The sequence below is a fragment of the Mixophyes fleayi genome, chromosome 1 (genome assembly GCF_038048845.1).
Source record: "Mixophyes fleayi isolate aMixFle1 chromosome 1, aMixFle1.hap1, whole genome shotgun sequence".
Classification (NCBI taxonomy): domain Eukaryota; kingdom Metazoa; phylum Chordata; class Amphibia; order Anura; family Limnodynastidae; genus Mixophyes; species Mixophyes fleayi.
The window spans coordinates 299821797-299843797 of record NC_134402.1 but is presented as its reverse complement, the minus strand read 5'-3'; the positions used below and the strand labels follow the sequence as shown (position 1 = coordinate 299843797).

The 22001-nt window shown below is 37.3% G+C and overlaps 1 protein-coding gene across 1 annotated transcript in view; it reads left to right on the top strand.

Annotated features, from left to right (window-relative positions):
* LOC142108249 (protein FAM240B-like) overlaps positions 1-21072 on the top strand; it is a 28145-nt gene extending 7073 nt beyond the window's left edge. The window contains exons 2-3 of the mRNA XM_075191877.1: positions 12694-12842; positions 20661-21072. Of these exons, the coding sequence (XP_075047978.1) occupies positions 12697-12842; positions 20661-20784 (270 nt within the window). The 5' untranslated portion in view covers positions 12694-12696 and the 3' untranslated portion in view covers positions 20785-21072. The remainder of the gene's footprint in view (positions 1-12693; positions 12843-20660) is intronic.
* Positions 21073-22001: the final 929 nt, after the last annotated feature.

The window sequence follows — 22001 nt, the reverse complement described above, 5'->3', positions numbered from 1 at the left end:
GATTATAATTGCATCCTGATTCTTGTTCTGCTGTAGATATGGTTAATGAACTAGAGTATAAAGCTACTTTTAAAATGTATTCTACATACTTAATGAGAAGAGTTTTTAGATGAATAAAATACAAAATAACAGGCTTGAATATACCATATTATGGTTGTATAAGAAAGATTTTCTATATCCAGAGCCTGTAAGAGATTAATGTTTCATTGTAAACATATATATTCATTAGCTCATATTAATGTGATATGATATACAGTATCTCTCAGAGGTAATTTGCAAACAAGTCAGATAGTACATTTCTACCAGTGAATCAGTACATTCCACTAAGCTAGTAATTAACACATGTACTTCAGCAAACTCTAGTTTCCTGTGTGAACAATCCAGACTCATTGTCATTGATATATATATATATATATATATATATATATATATATACTGTAAATCAGTAGAGGAAGTTTAGGTGTCTCATTCAAGTGAACAATGAGTAATCCCCCATAGGTAGCACCGGCACTGCCATTATGCAAACCTAGGCACTAGTCTAGGGTACCATTAGTTAAAAGGTACCTAAAACACTGTTGAATGAGATGTCATTGCTCTCACGTGGAGCGACAGCCGTTCATATGGTGGAGAGACAGCCAGCAGCTTATTATCTGGTTGATTGCTGTTCAGTCTCACAGTTTCACTGGGAGTGTGGTGTTTGGCTATGATGTCACAGCTAAGCACCACACTCCCAGTCTGAAGAACAGGGGTTGCCATCCCCTCCTTCTGCCTTCTAAGGTAAGAAGCTGCAAGTGCGGTGACCCAACACCAGAGGGGGCACATTTTAAAGGGGACGGGCGCTGCCTAGGTCACCCCAGAGCTTGTGCCTACCCTGCCTCAAGGTACACAAGCACATGGAAACTAGCTTTTTAATACGTAAAATAAAATATCTACAAAGTTTCTCATTGGTGCAAGTGTACAAATAACTACACTGCATCATTGTTAAGTGGATAAACCAGGTGTATTTGTGGCCTGGGGAGACAAGGGACAATTACAAAAGTGAAAAAAAGAAGGGTTAGAATAACAAGTGTCATTATTTGAGAATTCCATAGTCAATTCTCAATTTCAGTGTAATATATAAATAGCTCAATTTTACAAACATGTCCTTATTAGTTTCAGTAGTTCTAGAAAACGTATAAAGACAAAGCAAAAATGTACTAAAAAAAAATCTTATTTTTACATGTGAAGAAAAAGTAACTTATGTACATCTCAACTTTTACTTTCTTGAGTAAGTTTTTTTTAATTACACTTTACTAGGTATAATAATCTTTTTTTAAAATATGTTGATGTTCAGTACTGGCATTTAAATGCATAGGGTTTTAGTTGAAGCATATTATAGAAATCACTTAAAGAAAAAAGAGAAGCCATAAACGTCTGTGGGTTGCTAAACTCAATGCTTGTTAAAATGTCCTGTATATTTACAGTGAAATGACCAGACAACTGGCGACAAGCATAAACATGATTTACATGGAACCATTTAATGACCTCAGAAGGCACTACTCCCCAGCTGCCATGAACCAGAAGGCACAATTCCAGACATTTTATACTCTATACTCTACATAGTACACAATATACAGTTCAGCTATAGGACATGATCTTTTTTAGTAACGTTTTCAGCAATCTATTCAGCCTTTGCTTGCTAGATCATTAAAAGCACTGGCGGCTCTACTAGCACTGGGTAATGTCGCAGTAGAGGCCATTAGGAGAAAGGGCATATTGCTTTATATTCACAGCCCTGACGGATAACCAATCAATTTCACAGCCCTTTTGTTTTGCAGTGCATATCCTTTTTCATCGCAGAGTCAGGAAAGCAAATTAAATCACACAACATAATCTTTATACTCTGCTATTACATTTTTGATTCCAGTGCATTAAGTGAACTCTTAATCAAACCTGGAACAACCACACAGATAGGCAAGGCATAATGTAAATACATTTTACTTTCAAACAACATGATTTATTTTTTATTGTGTATAATTTTCAAATATAAACTGTATGTGCTACTGTTAACTGTGGCAAAACGAATTATTAATTAGATGCATAAAGCCAAGATTCACAAATGCCGCCAGTATAATATAGCCAGAAATATCAGATAAATACATTTATTTATATTTGTATCAGCTTCTTGAAGCAATATTAGTTTGATAGTTTTCAGTGTTCAGCTGCTTTTGGATATACCCAAAGTATACCCAAACTTTAAAAACCAAACAACAACAACCATAAAGTTTATTTATTATACAAACACAGAAAACAAACAGTAGAGAGTAGTACAAGAAAACCTACAGACACTAAAAAAATAAATTAGCTACAAACTATTTGATAGTGCAAGGTCAAATGACTGGATATTATAGTTTACAAATGAAAGTACTTTAAGGAAAAAAAAATGAAAAACAATTGCAATTAAACATATTGCTTTCATTGTCTAAATTGCGCTAGACAGATAAAAGCTAATTGCTGACTGGTTGCTATGGTTTTAATGCTGATTTGCATCTAACATTAGTAGCAATCCTTATTGGCTTTAATCTGTAAATACACTGCCCTGACTATTTTGCTATGTTATTTTTCTTTTGATGAAAGTAAACAATTAGAGCAGAGCATTTCCATTATTGCTTTTATATAAAGCAAACTATAACAAAGTACCACCAATTGGATTCACTAAGAGTCAATTTTCAAAACTAATATGTCAGTACAAAATGCACATTCGCTATATTAATAAGTAAGGATTCTGATCCATACTGCTGCTGTAGAGCCACTAGCCATGGTTGGCATAGCCTAGTGCTGGTATTGGCAATTTCAGGGGGGGATTTTTGTCCTCCCAATTTTGCGTACATTGAATAAGCGTAATTTGCATCCAACTTTCTAAATGTCTAAGAAGTCTAACAGCAGATCTTTCAAGATCTGCAAAATGCTTTGCTCCTAAATGTCCTACCCAATTGTAAGTTAAATGTATGGGGTGTTTTGTACAACGTGGAAGAGATCATATTGGAGGGTCTGTAGCATTAGTGGCAATTCACTAAGTATCAGTTACATAACGTCTGAATCATAGTTAATGAATCACGCACTGTGCCTCTGGTTTGTAAATGTTTCCGAGTTACCAGTCTGTAACTGTCTCAGTATTACATAATGTAACATTATTTAATTTATTTATTAATCTGTATGCAGTGCCAGCATATTACACAACGCTCTACAGAGAATATTTAATTATTTATTTTCCAGTCTCTGCCCCAGTGGAATTTACATTCCCAAAGCATGCTTAAAATATATTATATATTTTCAATTTTTTGTAGCTCATGTATACTGTAAAATACTGTATATATTTACAAACAATAAAAATATATAAACACAAATGACATAGTAAAGGTATGAGAATATTCTAGTAAACATAGCTTAAACACAGCTTAATCTTCAAATCACCTTTTGATATCAACAACATTGTGAGCATCTACTGGATCACCTGATACCTATAAGCCTTTATTCAGTTACTTTATTGCATTACCCGGGATGAAAAATATATTGTCTTATGACAACCATCATTGTAATGCAAAATGAAAAATCTTTAGGAGGCTTCAGGCAATCTCAGTGTAGAAACTTCTGCTTACACTGAATCAAATAAAAAAACATCCCCAGCAGCAAAAACATTGTAAGACTCCCAAGAAAATAATTCAAAAGGATACAACTTATTAGACTTGAAAAATGTAGTAGTGCAATATTGCTACAGCACAGAGTATGAAATCTGTTTTGTGATCATTGTTAATGGTTAGACTTAACTAATAGAAGAATGGGGCATGTGTTACCCAAAAATAAATAGTTTTACAAGGGCCCGCTGTAAAGTTGAAAATCATCAACATCATCATCATCATCAATATTTATTTATATAGCACCAGCATATTTTGTAGTGCTGTACAATTGGGAACAAACATAGCAATAAAACAAAAGTGGGTAATACAGACAGACAGGCAATAATATATATATATATTTTATATTTTATATAACGCACTTATTTTATATCATTAATGCTCCTTAATCTACAATACACACTTATTTGGTTAATGTTTGTTCACTCTCCTATTGCAATAAAGTCACTTTCCTATGCTGAATGAAAACCTGATATAGATACCCAGTTAGGATGGAGAACACTGAGGATCATTTGGTTGCTTTAGTGACCATTCCGAATCTGGTTAAATATTAATATTTAATCTTGCATACATGCACCTGTAACCATACTGTTCACAATATTCTTACATTACAATATTATTAAATCATTAATTTATTCAATGTTATTACATCATAATAGTAGTATCAAAATTTTACTTCCTACTGCTGCAATTCTTTTTGGAAAGCATTTGGATTGTAGTGTTAAGAAAGTGCATATTGTATTTGTTAGGCTGAAAAGGTGTGCTTTATAGACATACAATATAACATACAATATACCTAAACAGACAACATGAATATAGGATAGAGTGATAAACATACTTTCCAGGGGGTAAATGTATCAAAGTGCGAGTTTGCCAGCGTGTTTAAATCGCGGTAAATCGCGAGTTTTGAAAAAAAAACCTGAAATGTATCAAGCTGCGATTTTGACACTGATGTTCAAAATCGCTGGTCATCTCTGGCGATTTTGTGCGATGTAAACACTTCCGAGTTTAGCTAACTCTCCTGTGTTTGGCAAACTCTCCTGTGTTGTAACAGTGAGTTGTAAACACATCACTGTTACACTGACCTGTCATACTGTTAAAGAATAGATCAAAGTAAAAAAAAGTGAAAAAAAAAAAAAAAAGCGTGACGTCCCCCCGCTATTCATGCTTAACCCTAGTGCTGCCTGACTAGTGCTGGTCCCGTGAAAATCGGGGAAAAATTTTGCGTGGGGTCCCCCCGATTTTCACTTTGCCAGCACTAGGCAAACCAGCCAGGGTTGGCGACACTATAGGAGTGGGACACACGGCAGGGGTCCCCCTGCCATAATGTCTAACCAACCCTAGACTGTTCAGCGCTGGGCTGGATTCCCTAGGGAGTGGGGTCCGCCGAAAAAAAACGAGCGCCCCCCCTAGAAAGAACCAGCCCAGTGCTGATAGCACTAGGGCTCTTCCTACTACCCCTGGGCTGTGGGTAGTAGGGTAATACGGCGATAAAGAGTGAAAAAAGTCCCAGCCAGCCAGATTTCCAAAAACAGTGTGGCCATGCTGCTGCTTGTATAACTACAAGCACCAGCATACCCACGGCAGCCAGGGCATGTTGGCACTTGGAGAACCACAAATGCCAACATGCCCTGACATCCCTGGCTTGCTGGGACCTGTAGTTCCACAAAAAAAATGTTAAATAAACAACAGCACCCTAGTAAACACCACATACATTTGTTAAAAATAAAAATCCCACAATAAACACACTAACCACCCTCATTTTCACCACATCTATTTAATAAATATAAAAACACCCCAAATACTCACCAAAGATGTCTTCTTTATTCTCCAAAGTCTCCTTGCTTGCCCCAGTCCCATAGTAATTATACCTTCCAATAGTCCTGCTTGCCCCAGTCCCAGAATATTTATACTTCCAAAAGTGATGGCTTGTCCAATCTCTTCTTTGCTTCGCCCAGAATGGGCCCCTTGTTGATTGAAGTCTTCGTTGCTTCGGCCAGGAGGGCCCCTATATTTGTAATATCCATGACACTTTAATCTTGATTGTAGAAAAATAAAAAAACGGTGGAGCCGCCGCTAACACCTCCTACCTAGTAGGAGGTCCGGTACGCAATGAACTTACGTTCATTGCGCAAGCTCTGACTACTGTATTATGTGATTTTCCCACGCTAGTGTAGGAATCACCTAATACTGTAAATAGAGCTTACCCAAGTAACGTAGCTCATTGCGCATGCGCTACGCTACTTGCTTAAGCTGTAATACAGTAAATACAGCTTATGCAAGTAGCGTAGCGCATGCGCAATGAGCTACGTTACTTGCGTAAGCTCTATTTACAGTATTAGGTGATTCCCCCACTAGCTGCTACCAAGCAGCGTGTTGTATCTGGCGTGTTTTGAAGCAAACTCTCCTGAGTTTGCTTACTCGCAGCTTCATACATTGGAGACTTGTATAGCTGCAGTGGGAAACAGTCGGGAGTTTGATCTCTGGCGATTTTGCAAATAGCGATTTTGACAGAAGCAGAACTCTGGCGATTTTGCATGAAATCTCAGCTTCATACATCTGCGAGTTTCAACTCTCCCGAGAAAATCGCTGGAGTTGCAAAATTGCACTTTGATACATTTACCCCCAGATGTAAGAGCTATACAAGCAGTGTAATATGGATATGGGATACAATTTTTGTGAGCATGAACAGTACAAAAAATCATTGTTAAGAGCGTAAAATGTTATTTGGGTGCAGCTCTATATTACCACCTTGATGGTTCAGCAAATAAACAGTGGATACAGTAGCACAATGCAGGATGTGGCTCTATATAGCAATATGAAAATATATTCAGCAAAGTTTACAGAATAAACATTTTGGGACATGATGAAGGGACTTGCTGTCCTGAAGTGTTACTGTATCTAGTGTTTGTTTGGCTGTTGCCATGGTAGATTGATGATAACCTTCTGGAAGGAGTAAGTACAGCAAGCGGAAATGACGTCTGGGAATCCACATGCAGAGTGATGGCATCTCTGTAGTGTTCGGCACCATTCTCTAGTTACTTTTTGTTACACGGATGCTTCTCCCGCTTGTTCTGGCAGCAATAGGGATCTTCTTCTCCTTTGCTTCCACAGAGAGTTTAGAAGATGATGTTCGCCACCTTGGTTTTGTGCATGCCCATTTTATTTTATTAACTAAGCTAGCCGGCTATTGTCTCCTGCCTTCCCGCCCTCTAATTGCCTCTACACTACATTAGGCACTTCACTCAGCAAGACTGGGCCAGTCTATGTAGTCTCTTGCCCTGACAAGGTGGTTTCTGGTTCCTTTAGTGTATTCCTGGGAATTCTGCTCCAGTGTATTCCAGTAAATTCTCACCTGTTACAATGTTTTCCTGGTTATTCCATTCACACAGTGTGTTCCTGGTTATTCCATCCATGCCACTGTCTCCCATTTAAAATCCATCTATGTCAGAGAGTTCCAGACTATGTGCTGTCCTGCATTCACATCTGATTCAAACTTCCTGCCAGCCATGTCTGATACCTGTACAGAAGGCTGCGACCTGTGGAGGGATAGCAGCTAAGCACATAACTATTTGCAGGGATCCCTGGTGAATGCCTACCCTTCATTAGACTCTGCACCTCCACTAAAGGTAGAGTCAATAAGTCTGGCTGATTGGATCAAAAGTTTTCATGTAGTAGTACAATTAAGTTCACATATGTCAGTAGAGTCCTATGGGCTTGTGTGGAAAATATACGCAGTTACTCAGTGCTCTGCCCTATAACCTGACCCACTGGAAAAGATTTGGTTAGCTTATCTGCTCTGCTGTGACCACATCAACAATATTCATATAATTTAGTACTACAGGGTGAAGAGTGGCATTAATTATTTTACTAGCAGTAAAGAGCACAAACCAGTTGAAGTGATTTTTCTTACATCTCCATTTACAATTTAGAAATAAGTTGAAGATCAGCATTTAGGACTACCGGCTGGTGCTATGTGTAGGAACAATTAAATATTGTTTATATTTATTCAATCAGCCGTATGTTAAACAATGTAAAGATGTCAATTTAATCTAAATAATGTTTTGTTTTAAATTAAGAATAGTTTACCTACATTCCAAACATGGCGACCAACTGTCAGTGAATCTAATAACAGTTTGTAAAAATATAGTAACACAGCGGCAGTTACGGCTGTTAGCATTGTTGTCTTGCAGCACTGGTGCCCTGAGTTTGATTTCAACCAGGGAGCTTTCTCTTTGGTTTTGTAATTCTCATTGGGTTCATGTGGGTTTCTTGTGGGTGGAACCCTGATCCAAATATGAAACATTCTCTGATTGCAAAATGTTGGTGCTACATAAAGTAAAATATATATATATTTTCTAAACATTACAATATTATATATAGAAGTACCAAACTGGTAATTTTGAGACACTGTAGGCTTGTAAAATACTTTTCTTTCACCCTGCCTTTACATCCACCTACACTAGATGCTGTGTTTACTTTCAGTTTTGGTAAATCTTTTAGTATAATATAATCAGTGGTTGAAGTGGAAATTTGGAAGTGGCGGTATTGAAAATACAAGTGAATATAATTTGATAGTTTTACAGGGAAGGCAGTAGAAGAAGTGGCGGCATGGCATACCACTGTATACCATCCCACTACAGCCCCTTAATATAAGTATCTGACAATGGTAGGCAACCTTAATTTCAAATAGATGCTCCTGTGATTTAATGTGGCAAATGTAACCAAAATCAAGCCATTGTTGTATGTGTATATGAACATGAAATTGCAATTTCTGGCTTAATAAAAGACACATAAAGATAATTGGTCATAATATCAATGGATGTTTTTATGAATACCAAGCAAACTTTAAAAAAAAAAGAAAAGAAATCAATTTTCATGTTTATTATACAGCCAGAATAATCCACAATGCACCTCTAAGAAGAGATTAAATAGAGCAGGGTCACGTTATTTACACTAGAAGGGCTATAATTTATGTCTATTCATTATATGTATAGAATTATAGCAACTAATAATTAAGTGTAAACTATGACAATTATTAACAATGACATTTTCTAGCAGGTCACCATGAGCTTTATCATAAAATAGATTAATCATCCAGTTAGTCCAATTAAGTTATGTACAGCTACAACGTCTCTTTTTAATTAGACCCTTCTGCATTTTTTAAAGGTCAGTCCAGGAAAGTAAACATGCACTTTTCAAACATTAGGAATAGAAAATGCTGTAATTTTACAAGCCTTCTTTGACAGTTACAAGACACTCTGACCTTAATATGACACCCTTGAAATACATCTCTAGTTAAAAACCCAAAAAAATCCCTCTGGTTTATTTTACTATTAGTTCCTGGCCTGTAAATTTAACTATGTGAGCTATTTAAAAAGGCCATAGATAATACTTTAAGCATGCCTATTTGCCCGGTTTTATGTGCATAGTAAATGTAGTCTACCATACCACAAATATTGCAGTTGCTGACTACACCACAGATGCTCTGTGTTCTTTTTTTGGTGTAGTCTGCACTTGTAAAAATCTCAATGTGTAATGATACTGCAGTTACCCTAGAGTTCAGCAACCTCCATCATTGCATCCATCCTAGCTGCAGTCGCCAACACAGCTAGAGAAGAAACTGAGAATTGCAGTATGTATATATGTGTATGTATATATCTATATATATATATATATAGATATATATATATATATATATATACATACATACATACAGTATATATCTCATACTTGTCTACTCTCCCGGAATTTCTGGGAGGTTCCAGAATTTCGGGGAGTCCTCCCGAACTCTCGGAAGAGCAGACAATCTCCCTGATCTTTATGGAGGGGGGGCATGGTGACGTTGTTGCGTCACCATAGCCCCGTCCCCTACTATAAAATGCCGAAATTCACAGCATTGAATAGCGGGGGAAGGGGCATAATCGCTTCATTAAGCCTTTCCCCTGTTATTCAATTCTGCGAATTTCGGCATCTTATAGTAGAGGGCGGAGCTGTGGTGATGCAACAACGTCACCAAGCCCCCTCCTAGCCCCGTCACATGACTTATCCTCCTGTATCTCCTGGAGGACAGGTCATAAAAGTTGGCAAGTATGATATACAGCATGTCTAGTGTACTTGCTCATGGGTGACTAAGAAAACTACAACTCGGTTGCTGGGCTCCATAAGCAAATTTGAAGGGCTGCCGGCCGGTCCAATCTGCAGGCATCTGCTCTGTTCTTCTGACCAAAAACGATACAAAGAACAAGGGGTAATCAATTGCTAATGGAAGAAAGGTGGTCTCACAATAAGCATAGGAACTTTAAACATGATGAAGCTGTGGAATTCCTTCTCAATTTGAATTAGATTTTTTTCTCACAAGTAATGGTATCTGTATCTATAATTAGTAGAGAACATTATAGGGGTGATTGACCTAGGGTGATTTTTTGGGGTAAGGAAGCACATTTTTCCCAATGTGAGGCTAAACCGGCAATTGTCACTTTGGGTGTTTTGTTTTTAATTTCCTCTGGATCAACACAACTTCCCTCAGTGGTTGAAGTAGAAATTAAGAAGTGACTGTATGAAAAATGTAATGGGAATGTAAGTGAATGGAATTTGCTAGTTTTAAAATAAAGGCAGTAGGAGAGGAGGCTGAATAGGATTTCACCGTATACACCCCTATTTCCATCACTGATTAGAATCAATTAAAGGTTGAAAAGACCTGTGTATTTTTTCACACTTACTATGTACTTCTTATTCTATACCTAAACTATTCGCAGAAAATGACTCCCAGTAAGCCATTTACTATGTTATTTACATTAATTCTTAAACTACACTATAATTAGTGTCACAAACCTTTATGTTTTCTAACACATGCAGAATTCTTAAGTGTCTTGAAGTACTCTTGTCCGACATGGAAACAATATTAGCTATTGGAGGATTTATGTCACTAAACCACTGTGCTATTGGAGAGGAACTGACAGGCTATAATAGTGAGCAGCAAATGCGATTGCATCCTAATTTCAGGAGCTGTGTTTTCAGAAGTTTCTGTTTTCTGCCTGAAGGAGAGCTTGGTTGCATTCGATAAAACAACCCATTTAATGAAACTGTTCTGTAATATAATGTTATAAAAATGTTCATCTAATATTAAATAGTTATCTTGTTGTTTCAATATAGTAATGATTATTGATCCAAAAATTTGACAAGGGCTATTAATAGCGGGAAGGGCATTTATAGGCCAAAATTTACCACTGTGATAAGAAAAAGCAAAAAAAAACATTAAAATGTACAAATGTGACATATAAGATACATCAGTTCTCTAACTGTCAGGACTTAAATAAAACATGAATAATGTTGCATGGAGACAGCAGTTAGGGATGGCTGTATTTTAGATCAGCCCTATGCCCTACCTCCCACATCATTATCTTCTCACAAATATAAAACATTTATAAAATTGGGAAAGTACAAGATAATAATTGTCATCACACCAAACACAGGTTTTTTTTCGAAGATCTACTGGAATAAAATCCAAAAATACAGTTCAGGTGCCGTGCCCAGTGAATTCACCTGTCATTGCTGTTGCCTTCTTCATTACCCCTTTGGTGAGCTCTGTGGCCTCCTTAGTGGCAGCAGCTACTGGCACAATTTCTGCAAAGAAGGGGAACAAATATTCACCAGCAAGGAGCATGATGACATAAGAAAATACCAGGCTCATAGCTACTCTCTAGTGAATGACAATAGTAGTGCCCATGCTGCACAACTGTGAAGGCCTTTTCCAGAACCAGAAGGATTTGAGATAAATGGTGAAGGATGATCATGTTTGTCTCCAAGGATCTTAAGATTTTTAGTACATCTGTCATTTATCCACCTTCCACTGTCTCTCACAGATATGCTAGTCGCCACCAGCTACTTTAAAAACTGTAGGCTGATAATGTTCTTGCATTTCAGTATCCACTTACAGTTTCACCACCGCCAGCCACAATTATGCCACTACCTTATGTACAAATTGTTCCACACACCTCTTGGATTTTACGCTCATTTGAGCTGGGGTTATCTTTATCTTCAGTTTTATAGCTTCACTAAGCACGTTTTCCCATTGCTATCTGGTTAGACCAACATGCACTACGTGGCACTCAGCTTCATGGATCAAACTACTATTTTATTATAGATCAATGTTTCCCAAACCCAGTCCTCAGGGCCCCCTAACAGAACAGGATCTCCAGGTCACAAGTGAAATAATTATTCCACCTGTGGATCTTTCAAAATGTATCAGTCAGTAATGAATACACCTGTGCTCCTGCAAGGAGATATGGAAAACCTGCACTGTTAGGGGTACATGAGGACTGGGTTTGGGAAACACTGCTATAGATAATAAGATTGCGAGCTAGGCCCTCTTACCTCTTTGTCTGTCTGTTAATACTCAGCACTATTTTTTTACTGTTTGTTCCTACTTGTAAAGAACTGCGGAATATGCTGGTGCTGTATTAATAAATGTTAATTAAAATGTTAATAAAACACGTTGGCAAGTTATCCATAAAAGATAATAATAATAATAGCTATTATTATTATTATTATTATTATTATTATTATGTATTGTAGCATTTATGAGAAGAGAAAAGGAAAAGGTGTAACTAATTAAGGGACATTCAAGTGCCATTTTTACTTTTACTGCAATGCACATTCCTATCTTGGGCAATAAGCCTTCAAATGGATGATCAAACTTCTTGCAGTGAAGCACTTCTGAAAACAGAAAGTGGGAATGCACCAATGTATACACAAGTAGACAAATAGGCTCATTTGCACAATATTAAATTAGATGTGTATCTACAGACTTCGGGTTAGTCAATAACAGTCATTATCACCCAAATTGTATTTCTAATTAGTTATAGGATCAATTGAATTTAGGGGGACTTTAGCAAAGTGTCATGTCCACTAAATATGCAGAAGGGCCTTCTTTTTTAAGTGCTATTAAACAGTGTTTGTATTTAATTTCTAATGTTCTTGATTTTTACTATAACATCTACTTTTGGTTTTGTTTTAGAGAATGAATACCAAAAATATTCTGGGTCGCCGTGAGATATTGTCCCACGACGCCGATGGGTTAAAAAACTTTTTTGAGAAGAAAATAGAAAAACAAACAGTGGATCATCAAATTGAGGATGGAAGGAGAAACAAAAGTGCACTATCAAAGTGAGCATTTTTTCCCCACTACGTCAACGAACTGATAAAGACCAAAATTTGGTCTGGAACTATTACATTCGTGTCATTAACACAAATGGTTATTGTTAAGCATTTAACTTACAGAGAACACTTTAATTGGTCAGCATTACTTTGTGAGCTATGTAGATGGCATTGCAATTTCAGTAGACAAAATATATAACATTTTCCTATCCCTGAAGAATAGTATACGTGTAACCAGAGGTGGAACTAGCAAGCTGTGGGCCCCGGTGCAGGGAGGCGGGGAGGAGGGAACCGGGCCTAACCTATTTAAATAAAGTATTGTAAGTTTATTACGAGTTATGTAACAAAGCATAATTGATTTGGGAGATATTGACTATTGCCTCATGTTGCAGTTAAAAATTGAGTAGATATATAACACCTGCTGGATTGTACTACTACTATAAAAGCTAAACATAAATTCTGCACACAGCAAAATATATTAACTGAAATAGCTTCTCATTGATAAAGAAAATTGACTCCAATGATTGAAAAATGAAATTTGCTCCTTGTCTGAAGCTAGGAGACCTTTCTTCCTATACACATATTGATGATGCTAATTAAGTGTAGTCCATCTTATAAATTGAAATTATTTTGATACATTTATAACAATGGAAATATAAGTGATTACCCAGCTCAGAAACATTTTCCTTTTCAAACGTGATTGATTTTTTGTGAACTATATCAATGCCTGAGCTGATATGTGTCAAAAAGAAAGTTATCCATATAAAATAAGTTAGGTATACTTGACATCACCATATAAGATATATATTGCATTAAAATAACTATAAACAATATTTTGAAAATATCTAACTTAAAGGGTATTTCCACAAGAGAAGGGCAAATTAATTAGAAATATTGTGAAATTATTTTATATTTCATCAATATGTGAGTTGGTCCAGATTCACCCAAAATTCAATGAATAACGTATGCCCCTATAGAATCAGGCATTGAATAATGGTGTATTAAATATAAAGAAGCCAATCAGGAAAATATCTCCAAATGTCACATCTATACCCTTATAAAAGGAACTTACAACCCCTCTGGCACTCATTCTTCCTGGAATGTTTTAGGGGAAAAGTTCTGTAAATGCTACGATTTTTGATTGTGACATGTGATATGAGCTGTGTAATTTATCAGTAGCCTGTACTCTGACTAATCTGATCTTTATCTTCACTTTTGTGCTGTGTATACTTGGTAATTTTTTTCCTATTTAGTGAGCCCTATAGTGTCTCAAAATTTCAGGTCAATTCTGTAGGGTGTTTTCCTTTATTTAAAAGTGCCCATATCCTCATCCCCCTTTTTATATAATTAAATACTTGAATAAATCCAAAACCTATTGTTTCTATTTTTGCCATATAGGTGTTAGAACATTTTTTTCCTTCACTTGACATTAGTGCAATTAACTAAATGGATTGTCAATTCTGCTGGTATATTTTTACAACAAATAGATTGGGGAAAAATATATATACGGTATTTGTTTTCATTTGTCATATAATTTTTTTATTTTAGCGTACAAATAACTAGGCAATACACTGGTATATCAACTGAATTCAATGACTAGTGCATTGGTTCCCAAACTTTTTCAGTTCGCTGCCCCCTTAAAGTCTCCATAATTTTTTCAAGGCACCCCTCCAAAATAATTACAGAGCAGACCTGTTTTATAAGTAGTTGGGTCAAAATAACTTAATAAGTATTTAGGTCAGGACAGAAATACTTAGTAAGTTGTTCACAAAAATAACACACATAAATCCAAGGGAAAATAATATTTTTATATATTTTATTCAATTATATTTCTGTCAAAGAATAACTTACATCTAATATTAAGAGGAATAAGATCAAACAAAATAAAACAACATGTACAAAAATCATCACACTGTGCCCATTCACGATCACACTGTGCCCTCTTTCATCTACACACTCTGTGCCCTCCTTCAACCACACACTGTGCCTCTCTTCATCCTCACTCTGCCCCTCTTCATTCTCACTCTGCCCCTATTCATCCACACACTCTGCCCCTATTCATCCACACACTCTGCCCCTATTCATCCTCACTCTGCCACTCTTCATCCTCACTCTGCCACTCTTCATCCTCACTCTGCCCCTCTTCATCCTCACTCTGCCCCTCTTCATCCTCACTCCGCCTCTCTTCATCCTCACTCTGCCCCTCTTCATCCTCACTCTGCCCCTCTTCATCCTCAATCTGCCCCTCTTAATTCACACAGTTGGGTCCTCGGCACCACCGGATTGGTAAGTATTTTTTTTTTAATTTCCTGGCCTCGGCGGCACCCCTGTGACAGCACCGCGGCACTCCTGGGAGCCGCGGCGCACAGTTTGGGAACCGCTGGACTAGTGCAAAAATCACTATTTGTTTCTGCAATTGCCACTATTATTAGTCAGTCTGTCTATCCGTTTTAGTGAAGACCATATTTTATTGGGGACTGTCAAAATCAGACATATTGTCAGGCTCCGCCTCTGCACTGTCTCTAGGTGCGAGAGGCTGTCGCCTGTCTCTGCCAATCGATGTGTCCCGTTGCCTTAACAAAATTTTCAGAGACCTGTTACATTCTTCCGTGGTTGTTTATCTTGATGACATCTTGATCTTTTATCAAGACCTTGCCTCACATCGGGAACATGTCAAAACCATTCCATTTCATCTCCGTGAGAACCATCTGTATTGTAAACAGGAAAAATGCTTATTCGAGCAATCTCAAGTACCCTTCCTTGGCTATTTAATCTCCGGTACAGGGTTGCAAATGGATCCTAAAAAAGTAGGAGCTATCCTTGAATGATTTAAACCTTCTGGCCTTACAGCCACTCAACGTTGGATCTGATTTTGTAACTATAACCGGCAGTTTATCTTTTTAATAGTTTTATTAAAAAAAATTCTCGTTAATCGCACCCATCACCTCCCTCACTCATAAACGGGAAGAGGTGAAAGACTGGCCTCAAGAGGCCATCAACACTTTTAAATCTCTAAAGAAGGTCTTCTCTGTTGCCCCTATTCTGAAACAAATGGACCAGCACAAACTATTTTATCTTCAGTTAGACACTTCCTCAGTTGGTGTGGGGGCAGTTATTTCCCAGGAGGATTTCGTTGGCACCTTTTCCCCTTGTGGATTCCTCTCCAAATTTTACCCTGTGAAGCTAACTAGGGCATCGGTGATAAGGAGCTCCTCGCAACCAATATAGCCCTGGAAAAATTGCGATACCTCCTGGAAGGGGCTCTCCATTCCATCACGGATTCACAGACTATAAGAAATCTCGCTTATTTACAGTCAGCACAATGTATGAATCCTAGGCAGGCCCGTTGGCCACTCTTCTTTTCCAGATTCCAACTAATCCTGACCTTTCATGCCGGCTCCAAGAATGTCAGGGCTGTTCCTCTTTCAAGGTCTTTTGATCCATCTGACTCCAGCATTTCAGTTCCGAGACCCATCATCAGCCCGCTCAAGGTACTACCAAATTCGCCGGTCAAGCGGGCATTAAGAAAACCATTGCCCTCTTATCCTGAAATTATTGGTGGCCTTCCTTGAGCTCTGATATCTACAAATACATTGCTACCTGTGACATTTGTGCCCGCACAAGACTCCAAGGCGATCCCCAGCTGGGCTTCTTCTACCACTTCCAGTTTCAGAGTCTCCATGGACAATCATTTCTCTGGATTTTGTCACAGATGTCCCCAATAGCCATGGGTTCAACAGCATTTGGGTGGTGGTAAACCGCTTTTCGAAATGGGCACACTTTGTCCCTCTCAAGATATTGCCTCCTGCCTCCGATCTTGCTTTCCTTTTTATTAACAACATCTTCTGTTTCCATGATGTCCCTTAGATATCATCTCTGATCAAGGAGTACAATTTATCTCTAAATTCTGGAGAGCCTTTTGCAAACATCTTGGTATTCAACTAGAATTCTCCTCAGGCTACCATCTCCAGACCAATGGTCAGACTGAGCGAGTCAACCAGGATTTGGAGACTTTCCTCCGTTGTTATTTTTCTGATCATCAGGCATCTTCCTTCGGTGGAGTTCTCTCACAACAACCATCAGCACGAATCCACAAAAGTTTCCCTCTTCTTCATTATCGTCGGTAGACATCCTGTCTTACTGACCTTTTCTGAGGATTCAAGTATCCCTGTTCCCGCTGTTCAAAATACGGTCTGTGACTTTTCCAGGATTTGGTCTCAGGTTCAAGACAGATTGGTACAAGCCTCCAACCGACACAAACACTTTGCGGATCGCCATCACAGGACCCATCCAGTTCTTCATGTAGGAGACAAGCTGTGGTTATCCACTCATAATCTCAAACTTAAGGTTCCATCTATGAAATTTGCTCCCCGGTATATTGGACTTTTTTTGCATATCACATACGATCAATGCTGTTACCTACAAACTCCAGTTGCCTCCCTCTCTCAGTGTTCACAATTCCTTTCATATATCTCTACTCAAACCATCAATTCTTAATGAATTTTCCAAGAATCATCATCCTCCTCCTCCCGTCAAATCGGTCATGGGAGATGAATATGAGGTCGAACGTATCCTAGACTCCTGTACTGTTCAAGGCAAAATTCAGTTCCTGGTTCATTGAAAAGGCTATAGCAAAGAAGAAAGATCATGTGTGGACAAGAAGGATTTATACGCCTCCCCATCTTCTCTCCAATTTCCTCAAGAGCCAGTCTCTAAACACTCGATTTCGCAGAGAGGGGAGGGAGGTACTGTCAGGCGCTGCCTCCGCACTGTCTCTAGATGCAAGAGGCAGTCGTCTGTCTCTGCCAATCGCTGCATCCCATTGCCTAGCAACGGGACACTTTCTCCCACTTCAGGGTTTCTGTTTGGGCATGCGCGGTCCAAGTTGCTTTGCAACGGGACATCTGCACTTCCCCTCTGCGGTCAGCATCCCTGACCGCCGATAATAAGCCCCCCAATCAGGGACCTCCCAGGGGGATATCTCTGGCACCATTAGGGTGTATAGTATGTATAAGAAAACTAATGTTATTTTATGAAAATTCAGTTTTCTGAAAAAACGGGGTATAATTTGCGTGGGTACAAGATAATCAACTTACTGATATTGATGCTGGTATGTGACCAACCAAAAAAGTGCCAAAATAGGCTCAGCAAAGGCATGAGAAAAGCTCCAGTGGCAAGGTCAAGGTTAATAATATGACATACAGTATTAAAATGCAAAAACATTTCTTATGAAAAAATGAATAAAACAGAAACAAAAAATTCACTTATTTTTTGCATAGCTGCACCTGGGAGATCAAATCTACAATATGAAATGGCTACAGAGAAATTGCAATGCTTAGTGGCTGAGCCCAACTGGTACTTCTACCTGCATGATGCCATACACTACACCCACATTACCCACAGTACCCTATGCTCTGTTTTCTACCTCATGACATCATATACTCTGGCACTGCATCCCAAAGTGATGTCACACATCTGGCCTACCTCATGGCACTTAATTTAGCATGGTTAACCACCATTATAATATCACTAGTTCTCCTATATTTCAGCCTGCAACTTTTTTGTACCCCACAGTTATCCTATCCTCCTTTACTCATTGACCAGAGAACAATATTATGGCCAGGAAGTAAATATCCCTTTAGAGCACTTATAACTCTTGGTGATTCATACAGAGTTAGATTCAGAAAATGCTACGTTGTATTATTTTTTTCTGCAAATAAACTGTTAACAACATAATATCTACAATACCTTCCAATTTTATTTTGTCTTTTTTTTGTTAAATCATACTAGGGATTCAGAGTAGAAAACATATAACAAGGTGACAAGTATCAATCATATAAAACTATTGATTCATTTCAGTATACATCACTTTTGTCATTTTAAATTGTTTTGGATAAACATGAGAAACGAAGTTCAAAGTTTTAATTTAATTTAAAATATCATTTTTAAATGACAAGTGCTAAAAAAATAATAATAATGTATTATATATCAATATCCCTGTAAAGTGTCCCTTTAAATGTAAAGATTTGAGAATTGGTTTGGTAAATATAAAACTATTGTCCATGCATCACAAAAATATTCTATGATTTGAACAGAAGATTTGTTAACCTCTAATCAATGCTGCAGACAATCCTAGATGTGAAGAAAGGCCACATAGTTGCAAGCTAAGAATGGTAGAATTACCTTTCATTTAGGGTGCTATGCTACGAACCACTACATCATTAGTACACACAAAACATAAGCCACTTGTATATTTATAAGTACATATCCATGTACAGTATCTAGACATTTTACAAATAGATTTTAGCCAATCAATGTATATACACAATTGAGGTTTCACATCTTGCCATCATGAGCAAACAAGAGAAACATGGTGATAAACTTGCTACATGATATCCATTTGTGCAAGTATTCTGCAAGATTCACATATGCATTTCTGCTGACAAGTAGGCTTGTAAAATGTACTATGTATTGGTGCTATGATATATTTCAAGCTGCTGCCACTCGTCTCACACAATATCAGTTTACTTTATTTTAATGCAAAGCCTGTTGGCAAGAAATACTTTTCAATCAACTGTGCTGATACAGCATTGTCATTTTAGCCTTTCCTTTGAAGCTTTTTTGATAAGGAAGCACGTACTGCAATACAATGCCAAGCGAACAGTATTATTACAAATGCATTTGAACCAAGTATAAAGCAACAAAAAACATCATTGCAACAAAACATAATATACAATAATATATATATATATATATATATATATATATATATATATATATATATATATATATATATATATATAAACATGCCTGTAATGTATAAGTATATAACATATAATTAAAATATATGTCACCATATAAGTCACCAAGGAATCAGTGATAAAACAAGCAAAAAGGCTACTTTCATATAGATCACAGAACTCTGAAGTGACATTTAATATCTTTATATTCTAATGTGTGGGTACATTACATTGTATAGGAAGGCTGATCACAATCTACTCTATATAGTCCCTGCTATTTTAACAATGAAAATTAAAATTATAAGCTATGAGTATGTTCACACAGAAAAAAATCTATTATTATAATGTTAACAGGTGAAAAGTGCCTTACCTATAGACACTGTCATTTCCAAGAAATATGGTTCCCTGAGAAAAGTGTGTATGTAATGCTGTATTAGTGGCCACTTATATGTTAGCAGTCTGAGGGGTCTATTTATTAACAGAATGCGATATCAATCATTATGCATAAATACACATCACATTGTTGCATAATGTCATAGCGCTGTAATTTACCATGATGGGACTGCTCTCGGAACCCTGGCTAAGACCCTCCTCCAATAACCTGTAGCCAATCAGAATATTGAAATGCTGAATGTGCTGATCTTATTGAAGTGACTGACATACTTGTGGGTCTATATCATAGTTGCTTACTCTCCCAGAATGTCTGGGAGACTTCCTGGATTTCTGGGAGTCCTCCCGGACCCCAGAAAGAGCAGGGCAATCTCCGGGTTCCTAGCCACTTAATTAGTTAAGTGGCTTAGGACACTATTCACGTGTCATCATGGCCCCCACGACGCAATACGCCGAGCCGAGCCCCCACACGTCCATCTCCCCCGGATCTCCTGGAGGCCAACTTGCCAAAGTTGGCAAGTATGGTCTATATTAGTAAGGGCAGGGCTTGCATGTTGCAGAACAGTGCCATGATGTGAGTACGCAAATAGAGACAACTGTGAAGCAGCCATTTGACAGTTAAATACAGGAAAGAGCTGACACAATTATAATATAATACTAATTTTCTAATGAATTTTGTATTTCTTGACAATTTCAGGCTAAGAGAAGAATGGAGACAGAGGTTGGAATGCAGAATTAACATGTTACAGTCTCTGCAGGAGGAGCAGAAGAGGCAACTGTATGGCAAAGAACCCGAGTACAAAGCAAACACAGCAGCTTAAATTATATTAAGACAACGTATTGGCTTTTTCTGTAGCTTTCACTCATCTCGTTCAAAATCTGTTTATGATTATACTAAAAGGAAACCAGTGTGGTTGATATTGCAAATGTTGACAAGTTAATTAACTCTTAATATAATACTTAAATGTAGAAAGGTTAATGTACTTTTTTTTTTTAATATGGCTGTTATCTCTATTTATCAGATTTTTCGTGTTGCAGCCCATTGCAAACACAGAACACCTAGCTTAAAAGACTGAAATAATTATAAACCAAATTGAGCAACTGTAAAGAGTGTTAAACAGAAAATCAGTATTACTATACAAGCACAGCATGTAGTAGGTGCCTTCCTTTTTTTAAATGCTGCATAAATATTTTATGTAACATACACTGAGCCATATGGAAAAGCAAGGGGTTATCTGTGATTAGATATACCAAGGTAAAATAAACCAATATAATTGGAGCTGATAATAGTTCCTATGATCTTTATTTATTGTTTTACAATAAAAAAAAGTAAAAAAACATCATAAATATTTTACACAATCAAGTTAATAGTCTACATACTGAATAAAAGCAGCATTAACCAACAATGACCCTGGATGAAGCCAGAATTTTATTATTGAACAAATTATCGTAGGATACAATTTTGACTGTTGGGGACATAAATAAAAGTTACTTTTAAATAAAGAAAGATGGTTGTAACCAATATCAGAACTATCACTGTGTATCTGCTGTGGGGCCCGGAGGTAAGAGAGCACAGTGACGATGATCTGTCCGCTCTGGAGGTCCCTGATTTGTTCTTCTTGGGGGCAGGCACATACACAATGAAGCCCAAATTTTGTCATGGGGCCCAGCGATTGAGTGTTATGATCCTGGTTGTAATTCTAGTGACTTTACTTTTAAATATTGGCTTTTTTTTAAAAAATACACTATTCTATAGCACCTTTCTGGTTGAAGTGTGTTTGACTTATGTCATTATGATGTTGATACTTTTCATAGACAACACGCTTGTATTAAGAAATTTACTCTGATTATAGCTTTTGTGTTTGATTATTCAGATTAATTTACGAACTGCAAAAAGTACAGAACTGCAATGCTTCTTTATGAGAGCAAGTGCCCTTCAAGGTGCACCCCCATATCACAGTGTGTAAAAATACCCCAGATATTAAATCTACACAAACTTTGTAGATTTTTAGGTACATTTGAAAATATTGAAACAAGT